General features: G+C 49.8%; 3 protein-coding genes across 7 annotated transcripts in view; 1 reads left to right on the forward strand and 2 right to left on the reverse strand.

Moving 5' to 3' along the window:
* Positions 1-602, reverse strand: part of UROS (uroporphyrinogen III synthase) — a 33,014-nt gene extending 32,412 nt beyond the window's left edge. For 2 of the 4 annotated variants that reach the window (XM_032423238.1, XM_032423240.1), the window contains exon 1: positions 351-602. The gene's annotated coding sequence lies outside the window, so the exon portion shown is untranslated. The remainder of the gene's footprint in view (positions 1-350) is intronic. The other 2 variants (XM_032423241.1, XM_032423242.1) reach the window with 1 other exon arrangement.
* A 290-nt stretch (positions 603-892) lies between these two features.
* Positions 893-15,414, forward strand: BCCIP (BRCA2 and CDKN1A interacting protein). The gene is made up of 7 exons (XM_032423085.1): positions 893-1,068; positions 5,927-6,001; positions 6,622-6,702; positions 10,822-10,911; positions 11,560-11,747; positions 13,419-13,593; positions 15,005-15,414. Exons 1-7 carry the CDS (start codon positions 901-903, stop codon positions 15,173-15,175), a joined length of 948 nt encoding a protein of 315 aa, XP_032278976.1. The 5' UTR covers positions 893-900; the 3' UTR covers positions 15,176-15,414.
* The window catches only part of DHX32 (DEAH-box helicase 32 (putative)), a 51,417-nt gene continuing 50,365 nt past the window's right edge, over positions 15,239-16,290 (reverse strand). For both annotated transcript variants that reach the window (XM_032423082.1, XM_032423081.1), the window contains exon 12: positions 15,239-15,775. In XM_032423082.1, the coding sequence (XP_032278973.1) occupies positions 15,604-15,775 (172 nt within the window). In that variant the 3' untranslated portion in view covers positions 15,239-15,603. The remainder of the gene's footprint in view (positions 15,776-16,290) is intronic.

The raw sequence follows: 16,290 nt of genomic DNA on the forward strand, positions 1-16,290 counted from the left end.
GACTTGAAGCATTTAGGTTAACCCCTATCTTAAAGAAACTTTCAGGTCAAGAAATGCGCTTAAAGAGCGTCGGCTGGGGCAGGGCTTCGGAAGAGATTCATTCAACCGCGGGCCAGGCCGTGCCACCGACGGTGCTGGGGGCCTGAGCCCGGCCCTGCAGGCACCTGCGCGTGCCCGGCGACCTTCCATTCGGGGTCGATCGCTGCCCCCGCGCCAGGGCCCCCGCCCAGGCCAGCAGCGGCCTCGGGGTTCGGCTCCCCACTCGTCACGCTCTAGCTAGCGCCGCAGGCTGGCCTTGCGCGTCCGCGGGCCTCGGTGTCATCGTCGGCACCGTGCGCGGCGACACCTACCTCGCTGGGCTGCGGAGGCCCGAAAGGCCAGGCGCTGGGACAGTGCCCAGCACTCGGAGGGCGCCCTGTCGGGGGCGGTATCTCGCGGTGCCAACGAGCCTGCGGTGCAGCCACCTGAGAGAGGAGCCGGTGGGCGGCCCCCTCACCACGTGGCCTCTGCTGCCATGGAGACAGTTCGTGAGCGGCCGCGCCGCAGCGGCACGGAGGCCGGGGGTCCCGCAGCCGGAGCCGCTCTCAGCTGGAGCGCGCGCATGCGCGCAGACACCCAGGCCCAGGGAGGGTGGGCCGAGATGGGTCGAACCACTGAGCGAAGGGGAGGAGGAGCGTCGGAGGGACTGAAGGAGGATGGAGGGGGGAAGAAAATGCCAAAATAGGATTCCAACTTGACTTGACCCCTAGAGATCATGGCCGTGGAATCCATCGGGGGCCCTGGGGTTGACCCCGGCTCAGCGCCGAGGATGTCCGTCTTCTCTCACCCCCCTCGGCCTGTGTGGGTGGGTCCGGAAGGGAGGGCTGGTGGGAGTTGCGCAGGCGCAGTGAGGGCGGCAACATGGCGTCCAGGCCCAAGCGGCGTGCGGTGGGTAGTGGGGCTCCGCAGCCTTCAGGCGTCCCGGACCAGCGCGACGAGGAAGAAGAGGAAGATGAAATGGAGGATGAGGACGAAGACGATGGAGACAGTGACGAAGAAGAGGATGAAGACGACGAGAGCGTCGACGAGGTGAGAGGCACACGCGACCCCAGTTTGCTTTATATCTGGGGAAAAAACTTTCTGGCCGCCAGAGCCGTGTGACTGAGCCGCTCGGAGCAGCGACCGCCGGCACCGGAGGGTCTGTAAGCAGAAACTGGAGATGATGCAGGTGCCTAGCTCGGGTTCCACTGGAGTCTTTGACACATTGCAGCCACAGATGTTTTTCAGAAGTCTACTCCGCCGGTTCGGCCCCTCCCACCGCTCCGGGAAGACCCACCGCAGCATTCTAAGTGGCTTTCTGTAGTTCTTCGGCTAAAGCCCCAAACCCATACAGGGGCCTGCCGTTTATTCTCTGCCCCGTCTGCAGCCAGGTTCTTGTTTCCTGCCTCACTCATAGCGGCCCTCTGTCCGTTTTTCTAGAGTCCGATGCTGTTCCTCATCCTGCAGTGTTTTCCCGTCCTTGCTTAGATCTCAGCTAAGCTGTATCTTCTGCCTCCGGGCACCTGCCCCTGCCCCGCTCACCGAGTCCCGGTGATGGGTTCTCATTGAACAGGGTTCTTTTTTTCCAGAATATCTCCTACCATACTGCTTGGCATTCTAGGTACTTAGTATTTGTTGAATGAATAATTAGGACTGAATGACCCTTAAGAGCACTAAATGCCCAATAGGTACCTAAAACTTAATGGGTCCAAAGCAGGATTTGTAATTCATGCTCCAGCTCCTAATCTTTGCCATTTCTGTAAATGGTTCTCGTATTGGTCAAGTTGCTCAAACCCCAAACCCGGTAATTAACTTTAATTCCTCCCTTTTTGCATCCCACCTCCAGTCTATCAATAAATCCTGTTAGCTCTACCTTGGTACCTAGACACTTTTCATCACTGACTCTCCAACAATCGTAGTCCACCTTCCATCATCGCTTGACTGGACTCTTGTAGTAACTTCAGTGGCTTGTTTTCTTCCGTTCTTGTTCCTGTACCATCTCTACGCCCACAGCCAGGGAGATCTTTTTATTTTTTATATGATAGTAGGAATGCTAAATACCATTCTTTGAAGTTCATGTATTTATGTTTTAGTAATCTCTAAGGCCATCGTGGGGCTCAAACTCACAATCAAGAGTCATATGCTCTTCCTACTGAGCCAGCCAAGCGCCCCCAGAGAGATCTTTTTAAAATGTAGGTCTGTTCTCTTTTCCCTGTTTAGAACATTCCACTGACTTTCCATTTCATTTATAAGAAAATCCGAAGACCTCGTGGTTGATGGACAGAAACCAGGTAGCTAGTGTGGCCACACAGAATAAGCAAGAAAGGCTGATGGGAAATCAAATCAGAGATAAAGAGGAGTCAGAAGGGCGCCGAGGTGGCTCAGTCGTTAAGCGTCTGCCTTCAGCTCAGGTCATGATCCCAGGGTCCTGGGATCGAGCCCCACATCAGGCTCCCTGCTCGGCAGGAGGCCTGCTTCTCCCTCTCCCACTCCCCCTGCTTGTGTTCCCTCTCTCGCTGTCTCTCTCTCTGTCAAATAAATAAATAAAATCTTTAAAAAAAAAAAAAAGATGAGTCAGAAGTGTGGAGTCAGGATTAGGGCTGAGACTGGCGTGGGTATGTGATAAGTCTTCTAGTGAACAGAGCGTTCCCTTAGAAATCAGCTCTTTGACCCTTAGAAATCAGCTCTTTGACCCCTTGCCTTGAATGTGGTCTCCCCTTTTTTCACTTAGAACTTTAATTGGCTGGTTTGTTAACTTTGGGTTATAGAAGTCAGTGCTTCTTGCATTGACATGGATAGTCTGTCACACTCCACTCCAGTGATTAAAAATTAGTGTGAGAATGGTCATTGACTGTAGTGTAAGAAAACAGGCACTTGCATATACTGTTGGTGGGAGTATAATTTGTTGCAGTGTCTTTGGAGGGCAATTTGACAATATCTGTCAAAATTTAAAATGTATACATCCCCTGATACAGTAATTGGACTGGAAAGAATTTATTCTCTAGTCATAATAAAAATCATGCTGTTCTAGGCTCTGTGCACTTTGTATTAACTCTTTTAATATTTCTATCAACCCTTTGAAGTTAGGAGTTATCACCATTTAAGACAGAGGATACACAGCAGGTTAAGTGAAGACAGCCTGTGTAGTGCAGTCTATGTAGGGGAAAGAAGAAACAGCAAATAAATTTGGTTATGTGTCGAAAACTTCTTGAAAGATTAACTTACCTCTGAAGAGGAGGAGTTGGGGAGTGGGTAGTAAGACTTCCAGCTGTCATCTCTGTGCTCTCTTGTGGTGCTTACCAGTGACATGTATTACTTGTTGTCTGTAGAAATCGTTAGGACTTTCAGGGCAGTTCCCTACACTTGGTGCATCTTGATTCCTTTATTTATTTGAAGGGGGTTTTAGTTTCTGAGATGTTCACTCATGCACAGCTCATTACTGTGATGAATAAATCCCTGAGAATTGTATTTGAAATTCAAAACCTGTCTCAGATCTGCTCTGTATATAAGGGTGTGTGTGTGTGTGTGTGTGTGTGTGTATGTGTGTGTGTGTGTTTTAAGCCTGATTTTTAAAAAACAGGGTGACTGGCTTTGAGGCAGTCAGCAGAGGTGATAGAAAGTGGATATGAGAACTTCAAGAAACAGGTCAGGGTACTGAAAAGATGGGAAGAAAAGCACTAGGCATGTTAAGTTCTTACAGCCATGTGGTTAGGACTCTTGCTTGTGCTTAACGGAGACCCTTGGAGGGGAGCTTCAGAGGAAGGGGAGTTTGTGAAAAGGATGCAAGGGTACCTAGGCCTCCAAGGACAGGAAGGGGCTGGGTCCCCGAGCCTGGATTGCTGTGGAGGTTTTTCTTCTCTGCTTTACTGCTCTTTGTTACATTCAAAATATTTGGTTATTTTTCTGTTTCTTCTCCGTATAGCTGAGAATAGAAAATACCAACAGCGTCCGAGATTTGTCGCTCAAAAGAGCAAGCAGGTGAGATGCCACATTTAGTCTTAATTCTAAATTCTTTCAGTTGGGAGTGAATGGCAGGGCTCTGTTTCCCGAAGACGGCTGTTTCCCCTGAAACCATGTGGCTGGGGAGTCCGTTCCCAGGGAAGGGGTCCTGGGCGTGTAGCCCATTTGGTACCTGCTGCAGTTGGCGGTGCCATCACAGTCATCGGGACAGAGGTCGGAGCTGATGTGGGAGAGACGTTATTAGGGTCAGGATGACAAGGCACAAGTAGGTGTGATTGTCCTCGCTGGCCTTCCTCAGCTGAGACCCAAATTCCAGAACCTGCTACACTTGGAAGTATGTGTGAATACACTATTTTCTCAGAGCCCCAAAATAAGTGTGTCACTTACCAAGGTATGATTTAGGACTGACCTTGGGTAGCGCTTATAAGCCTCTAAGATTTTGTTTTTGGTGTGAAGCAATCCTTTCATTTATTTATGGGACACTTAAGTGGCATCACAGGCTGGATTCTGTTACTGTTTTGCAGAGAGATCAAGGAGCCCAGGCGCACACAGCTTCATAGAATCTCATGTACACAGTCACCATTTTTCGTCCTGCCTGAGGGCCTTAGTATGTGCTGTTCTCTGTGCCAGGAACTCATCCTCACTCCCAGCTCAAGTGTCACTTCTCTAAGGGAAGACTGTCCTGACTTTCTTAACTATTTTTCAAGCTGTGTGGCACCGTGTACCTGTGTTTCTAGCATGTGTAGTTGAAACTTTACATTTATCTCCATGAATATTTCCTTAAAGTCTGTGTTCCCCCCTAAACTGTAAGCTCCCTGAGGGCAGGACCATTCATGTCTCCTTTTCTTACCTTTTCTTCGTGAGTGCCTGGCACCGTGCTTGGTATGTGGTGGTACTCAGTATTTGTCGAGTGAATGAAGTGTGGCCTCAGGTGCGTGGGCTGAATCCAGTGCTAGGCAGCCGGGGACTTCGGAAGTGATTTTGCTCTTTGCTCATCCTTACTGCAGTCAGGTAAGTAATTTCTTCTTTGTGGCTGCTGTGACTGTTTTATCCAGAGCAGACTTGCTCTACATTGAAACTAGATCAATCTGAGTTTTTTGTTCTTCTCAGGCTTTTGTGTCAAGTGAGGAGATGGCACGAAGGGGCTTTGTAACCTGTGCAGATGGCAGTCGTGGCCATATTTTTGCCTGTTTGAAGCCTGGACAGTTCTTTAGATAACATTTTCTTCGTGTCCTTTTTCTGGCATGTTCTGTAGATAGAGATAGAGGCAAAAAGAGTGGCAATAGAGGGAAGAGAAAAATCTGTAAAGTAGAAAATAATGCTTGAATTATCTTAGGAAGTTATGTGTGATGACCAGTTTTGTGTGTTATTTGATGTAGAAAAGACGTTAGGGTTTGAAGCCAACGGCCAAGAAAGAATTCTTGAGACGTCTTTGGTGCAAAAAGGTGGTTTTATTAAAGCACGGGGACAGGACCTGGGGGCTGAAAGATGCGCTGGGGTCATGAGGAGTGGCCATTATATACTTTCAAGTTGGGAGGGGGTTAGGGATAGCATAAGTCCCTAAGGAATTTTGGAAGCAAGGTTTCCAGGACCTTGAGGGGGCTAGCTATTGTTGGGAAAAAGTCGTTTATTACTGTTTAATAAAACCTGAGTCATGAGGCCCTTTAGATGTATATCGGTGGGTCATATGCTTGGGGGATGATTCCCAACATGTATCTTGGGGAGGGGGTGGAGATAAAGGAAGTTTCCTTTTTATATATTAAAAAAGTAGAATTACAGGATCCTGGGGGTTGGGCTAAGACTGTTCCCTTAGCGAAGTATTAACATCAAGGCAGTTGAGTCCCTAGAGGAATGTCACTGTGCCTGTTTCGAGGACTTATCAGTGGGCTGTAGATAGTAAGGAAATTTAATAATTTTTCTTCTGCCTTTCCTACGTCATTATTTACAGGAAGTGAATGTTGAATTTGAAGCTTACTCCATCTCTGATAAGGATTATGACGGAATTAAGAAGTTACTGCAGCAGGTATGGTCTTTTACCCCCTACACACAAATCTCTTCTAAGAAAATCCAGGCCATTCAACACAAGCTAGGTCAAATTTCATCCTTTTAGAATTCCCATTCTTACTCTCTCTACCCTGCAGAGAAGGAAGGATTGTTTCTCTTCTCTTCCAAGGCTAACTGATTAATATGTTAATAAACACCCTGTGTCCTAAAATACCTTCCTTTTCATGTGCTTATTATTTGACCTACTCTACTGTTTTTCTCTTACAGCCAAACTTTGTGGGGCAGAAGAATTCTTCCATAATAGTCCTGTCCCTTAGTGCACCAGCTGGTGCTACAAAGTCCATGCTTGTTGCTTCTACACCATCCCTACACCCACCACGACTCCCCATGTAAGGTGGCTTTGGTTTTACCCTTCATAGCCTCCAGTGTCCAGTCACCAAATTCTTTGGCCTTTTGTCCATCCTTCTCCTCCTCTCCCCCACACCTCCTTTATTACCACTGACTGCCTCTTCGATTTCAGTGCCTTTAGCTTTGATTCTCCTGGGCTTTTCCTTTGCTCCTGGGATTGCTCTTCTGAGTTGTTTTATTAAAAAATACGCTTTGATTTTCATTTAAAATAAGTTTTTTTTCTTCTCTTAGCTTTTCCTAAAGGCTCCTGTGAACACTGCAGAACTAACTGATCTCTTAATTCAACAGAACCATATTGGGAGCGTGATAAAGGTAAGCGGGACAGTTAGGTCTGTTCTGATTAAATTATTTTTTGGCCTGTTAAGATCCTCCTGATGTTTAGCTGGGGGGCCAGGAACTCAAACTGGAAAGAGGTGTTACTGGAGGAAGGGAGGCTGGTTAGAAAGCCATTCCAGTAATTTCCAAGATTACTGAATGCAGGAATCCCGGGATTGGCAATGGATAGCAAGAGAAGGGGGCTATTTGGAAGATACTTGGGAGATGAGATATGGTGGCGATTAGTGAGTGACTGGTCTGAGTGAGGGGACAGGAGTCAAGGGTGGCTCCCACGTGTCTGGCTCCAGCAACCAAGATTGCGAACATGGAGGAAGAGGAGGGCAGGAGGGAATGTGAGTGTGGGTGTGTACGTGTTGAGTTTGATTTGCCTGTGATACGTGCACGGGAGGTGTGAGCAGCGGCCGGAGACTTGGGCATTCTCAGCAGATGGACGGTTACCCAGGGAGGGTGGGGATGGCCACTGCTGATACCACTGTTACTGGGAGGAGTAAGTCAGTGGCAGAGCCTGCAAAGGAGTCACGGTGGGGCGGCGGTGACCTGGAAGGGAGGGGCATCAATCACTGGAGGGAGCTTTTGGAGGAGGCACAGCAGGAGGGTGAGTCCTGCCCCTGTCGCTCCTGATGGTGCTCTCGGTTTTGTGTAGCTGCCTAACGAACTGCCCACAGTTGGGTGTCCTAGAATAGCAGTGGTCATCTGTTTGGGTCATTTGGACAGAGCTCAGTGAGGACAACTCCTCTCTGCTCAGTGTCACATTAGGTAGAGAGAGTCAGCGGGGGGTGGGGGGGGATTCACTTTGAAGATGGCTCACTCACGTGACCAGCAAGTTGGTGCTTGGCTGTACCTGGGGAGCCCAGCTGGGACTATGGGCCAGGGGCCTCCTCTCCTCCGCAGCGCGGGCCGCTCTACACAGCGGCTGGGTTCCAGCAGCAAGCAGCCCCAGAGAACCAGGCACAAGGGCACAGCTTTGTATTTCCGCTGTCCTCTTAATCAGACATGAAGGTCTGCACGGGTTGAAAGGGAGGGTGCACAGACCCCACCACTCGGAGGGAGGAGGGGCGAGGTCCTTTGTCAGAATGTGGGGCTAGAGCTGTGGTGGCCATCTGTGGAAAATAGAATCTGCCATGGTGACCTTGGTCCGTTTCCGCATCCATCTCTGGAAACGAGAGGATGGTCCTGGTCCCTGCTTTGCACGGTGATATGGCAGCAGCAGGAGCTGCTGAGCGCACGGTGCTTAGAGCCACGGCGTGTGGCGAGTGCTGGAGTGACGGCGCCCACGGCAGGTGTCTCCTCCTGTCCCAGCACGTGCCGTCTGCGTCGTGGTACAGAAGCAGCGGCCCTTCGGTCTGATGCTCATGCTCACCGCCTCACCGCCTCACCGCCTCACCGCCTCACCGCCTCACCTTTAGCCATCTCCCTTTGTTGTCAAAGCTGACAGTCTTGAAAAAGTTGGCATTCGCAGCCGCTACCTCCTCTCCTCCTAAACCCCGATCTGGTTTTTCCCACCAGGATTCTACTGAGGTTCTGGAACTGTCGGATAGGGTCACCAGCATCCCCGTTACTAAAGCTCATGGCCCTAAATGTAAAGAAAGTGAAGGGAATAGCACCTCCAGTAGCTTCCTTTTACTAGAGCAATGGGAAAGGCGGGCCTCTTCACCAAACACGTGTCCAGCCGATTAGTGTCTGCGTAGGCGTGCTGACGACACCGACTCCATCTTGTTCGTGCTCGCGCTGTGACCTCCTGTGGGGCTCTGCTCTGGGCCCCCGGGAGGTTAACGCATGCCCTGACCCGAATTCAGGAAGGCTCGTTCTGATCTTCCATAAAGAGGCGCAGCGAAGGCCCGCCTTAGATAACTGCCCTGCGACCTCCCCCTCCCTGGCCCCCACCATGCCCCTGGCCCTGTGAGCTGTGGGGTGAGGTCTGGGCTGCGTGGAGAACAGCTGCGTAGCCCCGGATCGTTTGTCCGCCCGATCTCTGTGTCAGTAACACAGCCTGAGTAAGACTCAGTGGTGTGGAGTGGCTTGCTTCCGTTTCCTGTCTTAGCTGCCTTCTCAGTGTGGAGGAGACGTGACTGACCCTCTTCCATCTTCTAACCATGTGCTAAGACCGTCCAACAAGAAACCGTCAGACTTTTATCCTTGCAAGAGCTTGCCATCAGCAGGGGGCTTCAGCCTTCACCGGGATGATTACACTAATAACTCACAGTAACAGTTACGGCTTTTGGCTTCCACAGAGGTACTCGAGGTGTCCCAGCGACAGAGACTTCTGTCCCTAGAAGAGGGACTGCCCAGAACTTTCACCGGAGCCTCTGGGACTCTTGCAGAGACGGCAGATCCTAGGGCTGTGGAGGGCAGAGGGCAGGGGGAGGGCCATGAACTGCATGTGCGGTTGTGTAGAGAGAGATTCCGGGGTGAGGTGTTAGGTGCAGTTGCTTAGGACTTAGGTCCTAGGAATTGTGTTGAACTAGGAGGCCTGAGGGATGAGAGGAGGCGTGGGAGGGGGTGGTGAACGGGTCAAGCAGGCAGGTCTCTTGCTGGGGGCGGGGAGGGCGGCAGGTGGTCGTGGATGAGGCTGATGGGATTGTGACCCCGGCCCCATGGAGAGGCCGCTGCCGTGTGGTGTTGCCTCGATGACTGCTGACTGGTCGAGGTGGACCGGGGCGCGTGCTCCAGGGGATGCTAACTGCTTGTGAGCCCGGTGACCATTTGGGGGATTTCTTTCTTTCTTCCCTTTCTTCCCTCCCTTCCCCTCCCCTTCCCCTCCCCTTCCCCTCCCCTTCCCCTCCCCTTCCCCCCTCCCTCCTCCTCCACCCCCTCCCCCTTCCTTATATTTTTGGAAAGTAAGCTCTCTGCCCAGCTGAACTCACAGCCATGAGATCAAGAGTTGCATGCTCCTGTGGCTGAGCCAGCCAGCTGCCCCAGTTTGGGGAATTGCTTAGGATTCGACACTGAGAGTTCCTTTTCCTTCCCTGGGCCCTCTGTCCGTGCTGCATGTGTTTCCCTACAGTAGGTGGGAGACCTGTGAGGTGCAGGACTTCGGTCTCCTGTTGATCTTGAGGGACCAGGGCTGGCGGACGTGTTCTCTTCTTTGCCTCCCCGTCCGCTCACGAGCAGGTGTGCCCAGCTCGCACGGGTGTGCTTGTGTCCTGAGCTACTGCCCCTGCCTGTTAGCGCCGCCTCTTGATTCGTGGAGCTTGAAACGGCTCTCGTTTTGGCACATAGTTTTATTTCCTCGGCCAGCCCAGCCTTCCTCGTTCCCACAAGAGGAAACTGGTGGTCTCTCCCAGCCTGGCTCAGCGGAGATGCTGGTCTTAAAGCCTGGCAGCCGCTGTGCCCGAGCCCCCCCGCCAGTGGCGCAGCCGGCTGAGATCAGGAGCGCCCCTGCTCCTCAGCCGGACCCCGGGAGCCGCGGTGCTGCTGTGGGTGGCAGAGCTCGGTCATTCCCTTCCCACAGAAGAGTGTCAGCGACACACATGGGACAGTTGTGGGTCCCTGCGGTCCTCGGTGCTGGGGGCGCTGTGGGAGTGCGCCTGGCGGAGGGAGGTGTGGAGGGAGCGTGAGGCCTGGGGGGGCTGTCAGTAGAGTCGTCAGGTTCACGTTGGAGTCCAGCATGTCATTCTTCTCCATTACTAAATCATTTCCTTTCTTGCCCTTTTTTTCTCTCCTGCTCGTGTGGTAGGAGTAAGTGTGCTCAAGCATCGTTCGCCCTCCCCAGCGCTCGGGACTGGCCCGCACTGCAGAGGCGAGTGGGTGGAGGGGACCCGCAGAGGAGCGAGCAGGGCTGGCTGCCGCCAGATCGCTTAGAAGACAGACAGGTGGTTGATTTCAAGAGGTTTTATCTGGTCTGGATTTGTAATATATTGAGAACCTAGCATAAAGAAAATTTGGAGCAGGAAGCAGTCCTCCGCAACGTATAAAGGGGGAGCAGAACCAAGGGAGGTGACCTGATAGGGGCAAGGCCCACGGTCCTCAGTGTGCGATGCTTCCCTGCGGTGTCGGCAGCCACGGAAAGTGTGTGTCTGAAAACTGAAACGTGCGTTGGCATTCCACTTCCTCCCAACCAAACATCAATTTTAATTCTTTTTCTTTTTAAAATAGCAAACGGATGTTTCAGAAGACAGCGATGACGATGTGGATGAAGATGAGATTTTTGGGTTCATAAGTCTTTTAAATTTAACTGAAAGAAAGGTTGGTTTCACTGGGTGGCATCTGAGCTCCTGTTTCATTTAATGCATGATGACTTTTTATATCAGACGATGAGATTAACAATAAGGATATGTGCTTTTGTGAAATCTTACTGTAATCTTTTTTTTTTTTTACGATTTTATTTATTTATTTGGGAGAGGGAAAGCACAGAGGGAGAAGCAGGCTTCCTGCTGAGCAGGGAGCCCAGTGTGGGGCTTGATCCCAGGACCTGAGCCGAAGGCAGGCGCTTAACGCCTGCGCCACCCAGGCGCCCCATGACTCGCTGAGTTTTAATAGAAAAGGAAAACCAGCTGTTTACCCTCCTCAGAATAAGATGCCGGTCAGACTTCATCTTCAGGTTTTACGTGAACTCTCCAGTTACTGCCACCTGTCTTTACAAGATGGACCGGGAGTGCTGTTCTGGTGTGTGAGTGTTGGTGTAACGCTGTCACCACTGCTCGTGGGGCCGTAAATAACCAGGTGTAGATACCTTGAGAAACGCTTAAGCTGTCAACACTGAGGACAGGTGGGATTTTAAAGGCGGTGGCAGGAGACTGCCCTCACTGTAAGGTTAGAAGGTGGTAGAAAGCACTTTGTTTTCTGCTCCAGGTGTGGCCTGTACTGAACAGCAAGCCTTTCTTCGCTTCCTAGGGTACCCAGTGTGCTGAGCAGATTAAAGAGCTGATCCTGAGCTCCTGTGAGAAGAGCTGTGAAAAGAGCTTGGTAGAGCAGCTGGACACACATCTGAACGACACCTCCAAGCCTGTGGGCTTTCTCCTCAGCGAGAGGTTCATCAACGTCCCTCCTCAGATCGCGCTGCCCATGCATCAGCAGCTCCAGTAAGAGCCTGGGCCACGTGCCCCTGCACAGTAGTTGTCCGGGGCGGGCCCAGCGGTCGGCTGCAGTGGGAAGCGCGCCGCCCGCCCTCTCGGCAGCCTTGCGGCTCGAGCGAGTGGAGGACCCTCCTGCCAGAGGCGTGTCCCTTCTTAACAGTGAGCTTCTTAATGGCTTGTGGTGGTAGTCTGAATAGTCTTACAAGGTGTCCAGGGTAGAAACACAGATGAGTTCATACAGGCTTTTTACCCCCTACTGGACTAAAGTTTTCATCCTCTTCCCAAATTTCTGTGACATGGATAAAATGCTGAACAGTTACTCCAGTAACAAACTGGGTACACTTCCTCAATTCCACTGGGATGTTTTGTAACTAGGAAGCTGCAGTCCTGATCCTGTGTCTCTGGCTTCTTGGGGTTTGCTCTTGTTTTTTTTTATTTCTTTGTTTTAAAACGACCCTGAGATCATGACCTGAGCTGAAACCAAGAAGTGGAAGCTCAACTGACTGAGCCACCCAGGTGCCCCTGTTGTACTTTCTTAATGCAGGGGTTTTAGGTTTACAACATTTTAATTGTTCAGAAGAGCTAAGGATTGGCATTGCTGTGCTCTGAGGGAGAGCGGATGGAAATCGACTGGCCCGTGCAGTACGGGCGCTCTTGCTCTGGGGGCGCGGTGCCTGGGTTTGCCCACTGGTCGCTGGTGGGGGTGTGAGGACAGGCTGAGCCTTCAGGTTTCCCGTTTAACAGGTTCATTGCTTTTTAGTTTTACTCTCATCCCCGCGCTCCCCTGATGCCCAGCTGCCATTCATTGGACTTCTGCATGTTCTTTGTTTAGCCTTTCTTTCTGATCAGCTGGAGCTCATTTTTATTTGGTTTCACAGGAGGGTGATGCGCTTTCTCCTGGTCCTCTGTTAAAGAAAGCTGAAGTCTTTACATCTTTGATTAGCCAGATACATAGGGACATGCGCAGTTTTTGGAAGGCTATGTTGCCACTCCGTGGACTATTCTAGAATCTAGAGGAATCTGTCCTGCCATGCCATTTCTGCAGTGTCAGGACTGTAGTCATAGTGCCGGACTCTAGTGCTTGGAGACCAGTTGTCAGATGCTCTAATGGCATTGGTTGTGGCTGTTAAATTTTTTTTTTTTTAAGATTTTATTTATTTGAGAGAGAATGAGAGAGAGAGAGAGCACATGAAGGGGGGAGGGTCAGAGAGCAGCAGACTCCCCCCTGAGCAGGGAGCCCGATGCGGGACTTGATCCCGGAACTCCAGGATCATGACCTGAGCCGAAGGCAGTCGCTTAACCAACTGAGCCACCCAGGAGCCCCCACATTTGTTTTTGAAAAACCAGATTCTTACCTGTTTTAAACTTCTGCAGAAGCAGAGCAGTGATGTTAACTGAATTTGAGACTCCTGTTATTTGCTGTGTATCCACAGCTCAGCATCTGAGGGATTCCTCCTCCTGCTTACTATAAAACACTGCTGTAGTCCATTACAAGTGCTGTTGCCTACGTAAGGAGAACTCACGGCTTAGAAGTGTCCAGATCTGATGTCTGTCCATCAAGCCCGTGTCAGAGACGACAGAACCCCCTGCAGAGGCCTCACGGGTTTCCCCTGTGTTCTGGTTTGTTGGATTTCACCCGGTTCAGCAGGCAGACCTTCTCTGTGTTATGCTTTGCAGGAAAGAACTAGCTGAGGCACACGAAACTAACAAGCCATGTGGGAAGTGTTACTTCTACCTTTTGATTAGCAAGACATTTGTGGAAGCTGGAAAAAACAATTCCAAAAAGAAAGGGAACAACCAAAAGGAGGAGGAATTAATGTTTGCAAATGCGGAGGAAGAATTTTTCTATGAGGTAAGACTGTCCTGTTCTTATCTATTTGTTTGAATGTAAACAAGGATTTTCTTGACAATAGGCAGGATTGACTGCTCTCCTGTTTATGGCAAAATCCTCTGAGGATGGCGGCTCTTTCTCCATATTGCCAGCGGCTGGAGGCTAATGCGGTGCCCGCACCTAGTACATTCGCAGCGGGTTCGTCACCAGCCCCCCAGCCCCCAGGGTGGAGCCTGGGGAGGAGAAAAGCCATGAACGTTGAATGGTGATCAGGCACTCAATATGCTTACTAGAAGATCTGTAATTCTAGAACCACTCCACAGGGTAGGCGTTAGTCCTGGTTTGCCGATGGGGACGTTGAGTCTGAGGGAGATTAGATCCATTATCTGAGGTCATGCAGGTGGTTGATGTGAAAGCTCGGGCAGGCCCTGCTCCCCAGTGATGGCTTACATGCTTCTCTGTGCCCTTGGTCCTGGATGTCCTCCCACTTTTGGGATTTCTAGCACTTTCTTGCAGAAAGGTGGCTTATGCCATGACAGACAACTAGACACCAGAGAATACGCTTTCTCACCCTGACCTCTTCTCAAAAATGTTAAGTAAATCTGAGGGGTAACTTACTTTCCTAGATTAGAGGATGTCTGTTACTACCTTTTTAAGATTTTATTTATTAGAGAGAGAGAGCAAGCACAAGCAGGGGGAGCTGCAGTGGGAAAGGGAGAGGCAGAGAGGGAGAGGCAGGCTGCCCACTGAGCAGGGAGTCAGACATGGGCTCACACCCTGAAGTCAGATGCCACCCAGGCGCCCCCATCTGTCACTACTTTTAAAAAGCCTTCGACTAAATACTAAAGTACCACAGATTCAGCTCTGCCCTTGTTTTTCAGGAAGTAAATAGTGAAAATTAAATTTTTTTTGCCTGAGCACGTTAGGCAGATAGTTTCAGGGAAGGCTGGATGGGTATTTTAAGATGGCCTGGTTACCGTTTTCACACGGCATGATTCCAAGGGAGCAGCCAGGACAAAGGAAAGACCAGTGTTTGAAGACCATGCTTCTCATTAATTGTCAAATGTTACAAGTGTTTGTTTCACTTTTCTGTTGCAAGATTGAGAATCCAATGAGAATGAATATGAATGAGTATGAATGACTTCAGAATTATAAACGCTTATAAATGGTGTAGCATTATGTCACTTAGCTGCTGTTCACCTCTTGGGACTGGGACACTGCTCTCCATGCTTCTCCTGTAGGTTAGAAATCTGTTTGGTAAGCATTTTGTAACTTGGGCCTGAATATCCCATTTGAGCTTATTTTAGTCCGTGTTTTGCTTCTGTTCTCTGTCATTCTCAAACACGTCAAACAGTATTCCTGGCTGCCACGTAAATAAGTTTTGCCTTTAGGTTGTCTGGATTTTTAACTTACGATTATATATTTGGTTCAGAAGGCAATCCTGAAGTTCAACTACTCGGTGCAGGAAGAGAGCGACACTCGTCTGGGAGGCAGGTGGTCCTTTGATGATGTCCCGATGAAGCCCTTGCGAACCGTGATGTTGATTCCAGGTGACAGGATGAACGAAATCATGGATAAACTCAAAGAACATCTTTCTGTCTGACCCATTTCCCATGGACAGTAGTGGGGTGGTTTTGTGTATATAAAATTACCAGAAAACAGCTCAGATTTACTGAAAAACTCGTGACTTTATTCAGAGTAAGGTCCTCTACAAAAAAGTAGGGCTCTGTCACCTATGTGTGTGACCCATTTACAAAATAGCTTTTTAAAAAAATTTGGTCAAATTATGAATGGTTGATTAAAAGCTTTTCCAATAAGAAGGAAAACGTGGAGTCGTAATTTAAAGAACTCAATAAAAACTTCTATTTTTTTATTTTTAAATAATATACAAAGTGTTATTTTTTTCAAGACTCTCATGTGGGGTGTGTTCTTGTTCAAGTTAAATGTCTGCACCTCAGTGGGGCTGTGCTCAGGCCGGCGGGGTGGGGGGTACTTATTGCACATCTCGCTTCCTGTAAAGATTCTGGAGAGTTACTGGATGGTGCATCTCTGCTCAGTAGGCTCAGGGCACTTCTCACACATTTTCTGTTCCTTTTTCATTGTTGATAGAGGTGAAAGGTGATCCATTACTTGATGGAGAATATCCTTACTTTCGCTAGGAGGCAGGTTACTGAAATAGTATGGTGGCACCAGCTGCATAAATCTGTTTGTTGAAAACAAAAAGGTGAGATTTTTTTCTTTTTTAGGGAGAGATACCAAACATTACATGTGGGAACTTCCCACCCCGGGAGAATCTAGTTGTAGACCTGGTATTTAATTTGAACTCTTCCGTCTCTATCTGCCTTTGCAGAATAAATACTTCCTGCGGTTTTCATGGAGTCAATCCAATTGCATTTCTAGAATAAGTTGGCTTCTCTAGTGTTACGCCACACAGTGGCTGATGCCCAGCACAACATGGGAAAGATCAGATCAGGTGTTCCAGAGAACTCTGGGTGGGTAAGAGAGGGGGTGTCTTGGCCTCTTTGTCTTACTAATGCCACTCCCCATCCAGCTACTGGTTAGTTTTGGTTCCTGCCTTGAACATCACTGTCCAGGTAGGAGTGTACGTGGACCCACATCTGCAATGGCCCCAAAAGACTGCTCTTCGTTCTCACTACTGCCCCCTGCAGTTCACTCTCGTAGCCACTGGAGTCATCTTTAAAAGTCTATACGGAGAGA

The sequence above is a fragment of the Phoca vitulina genome, unplaced genomic scaffold, assembly GCF_004348235.1.
Source record: "Phoca vitulina isolate PV1807 unplaced genomic scaffold, GSC_HSeal_1.0 scaffold28, whole genome shotgun sequence".
NCBI classification, from domain to species: Eukaryota; Metazoa; Chordata; class Mammalia; order Carnivora; family Phocidae; genus Phoca; species Phoca vitulina.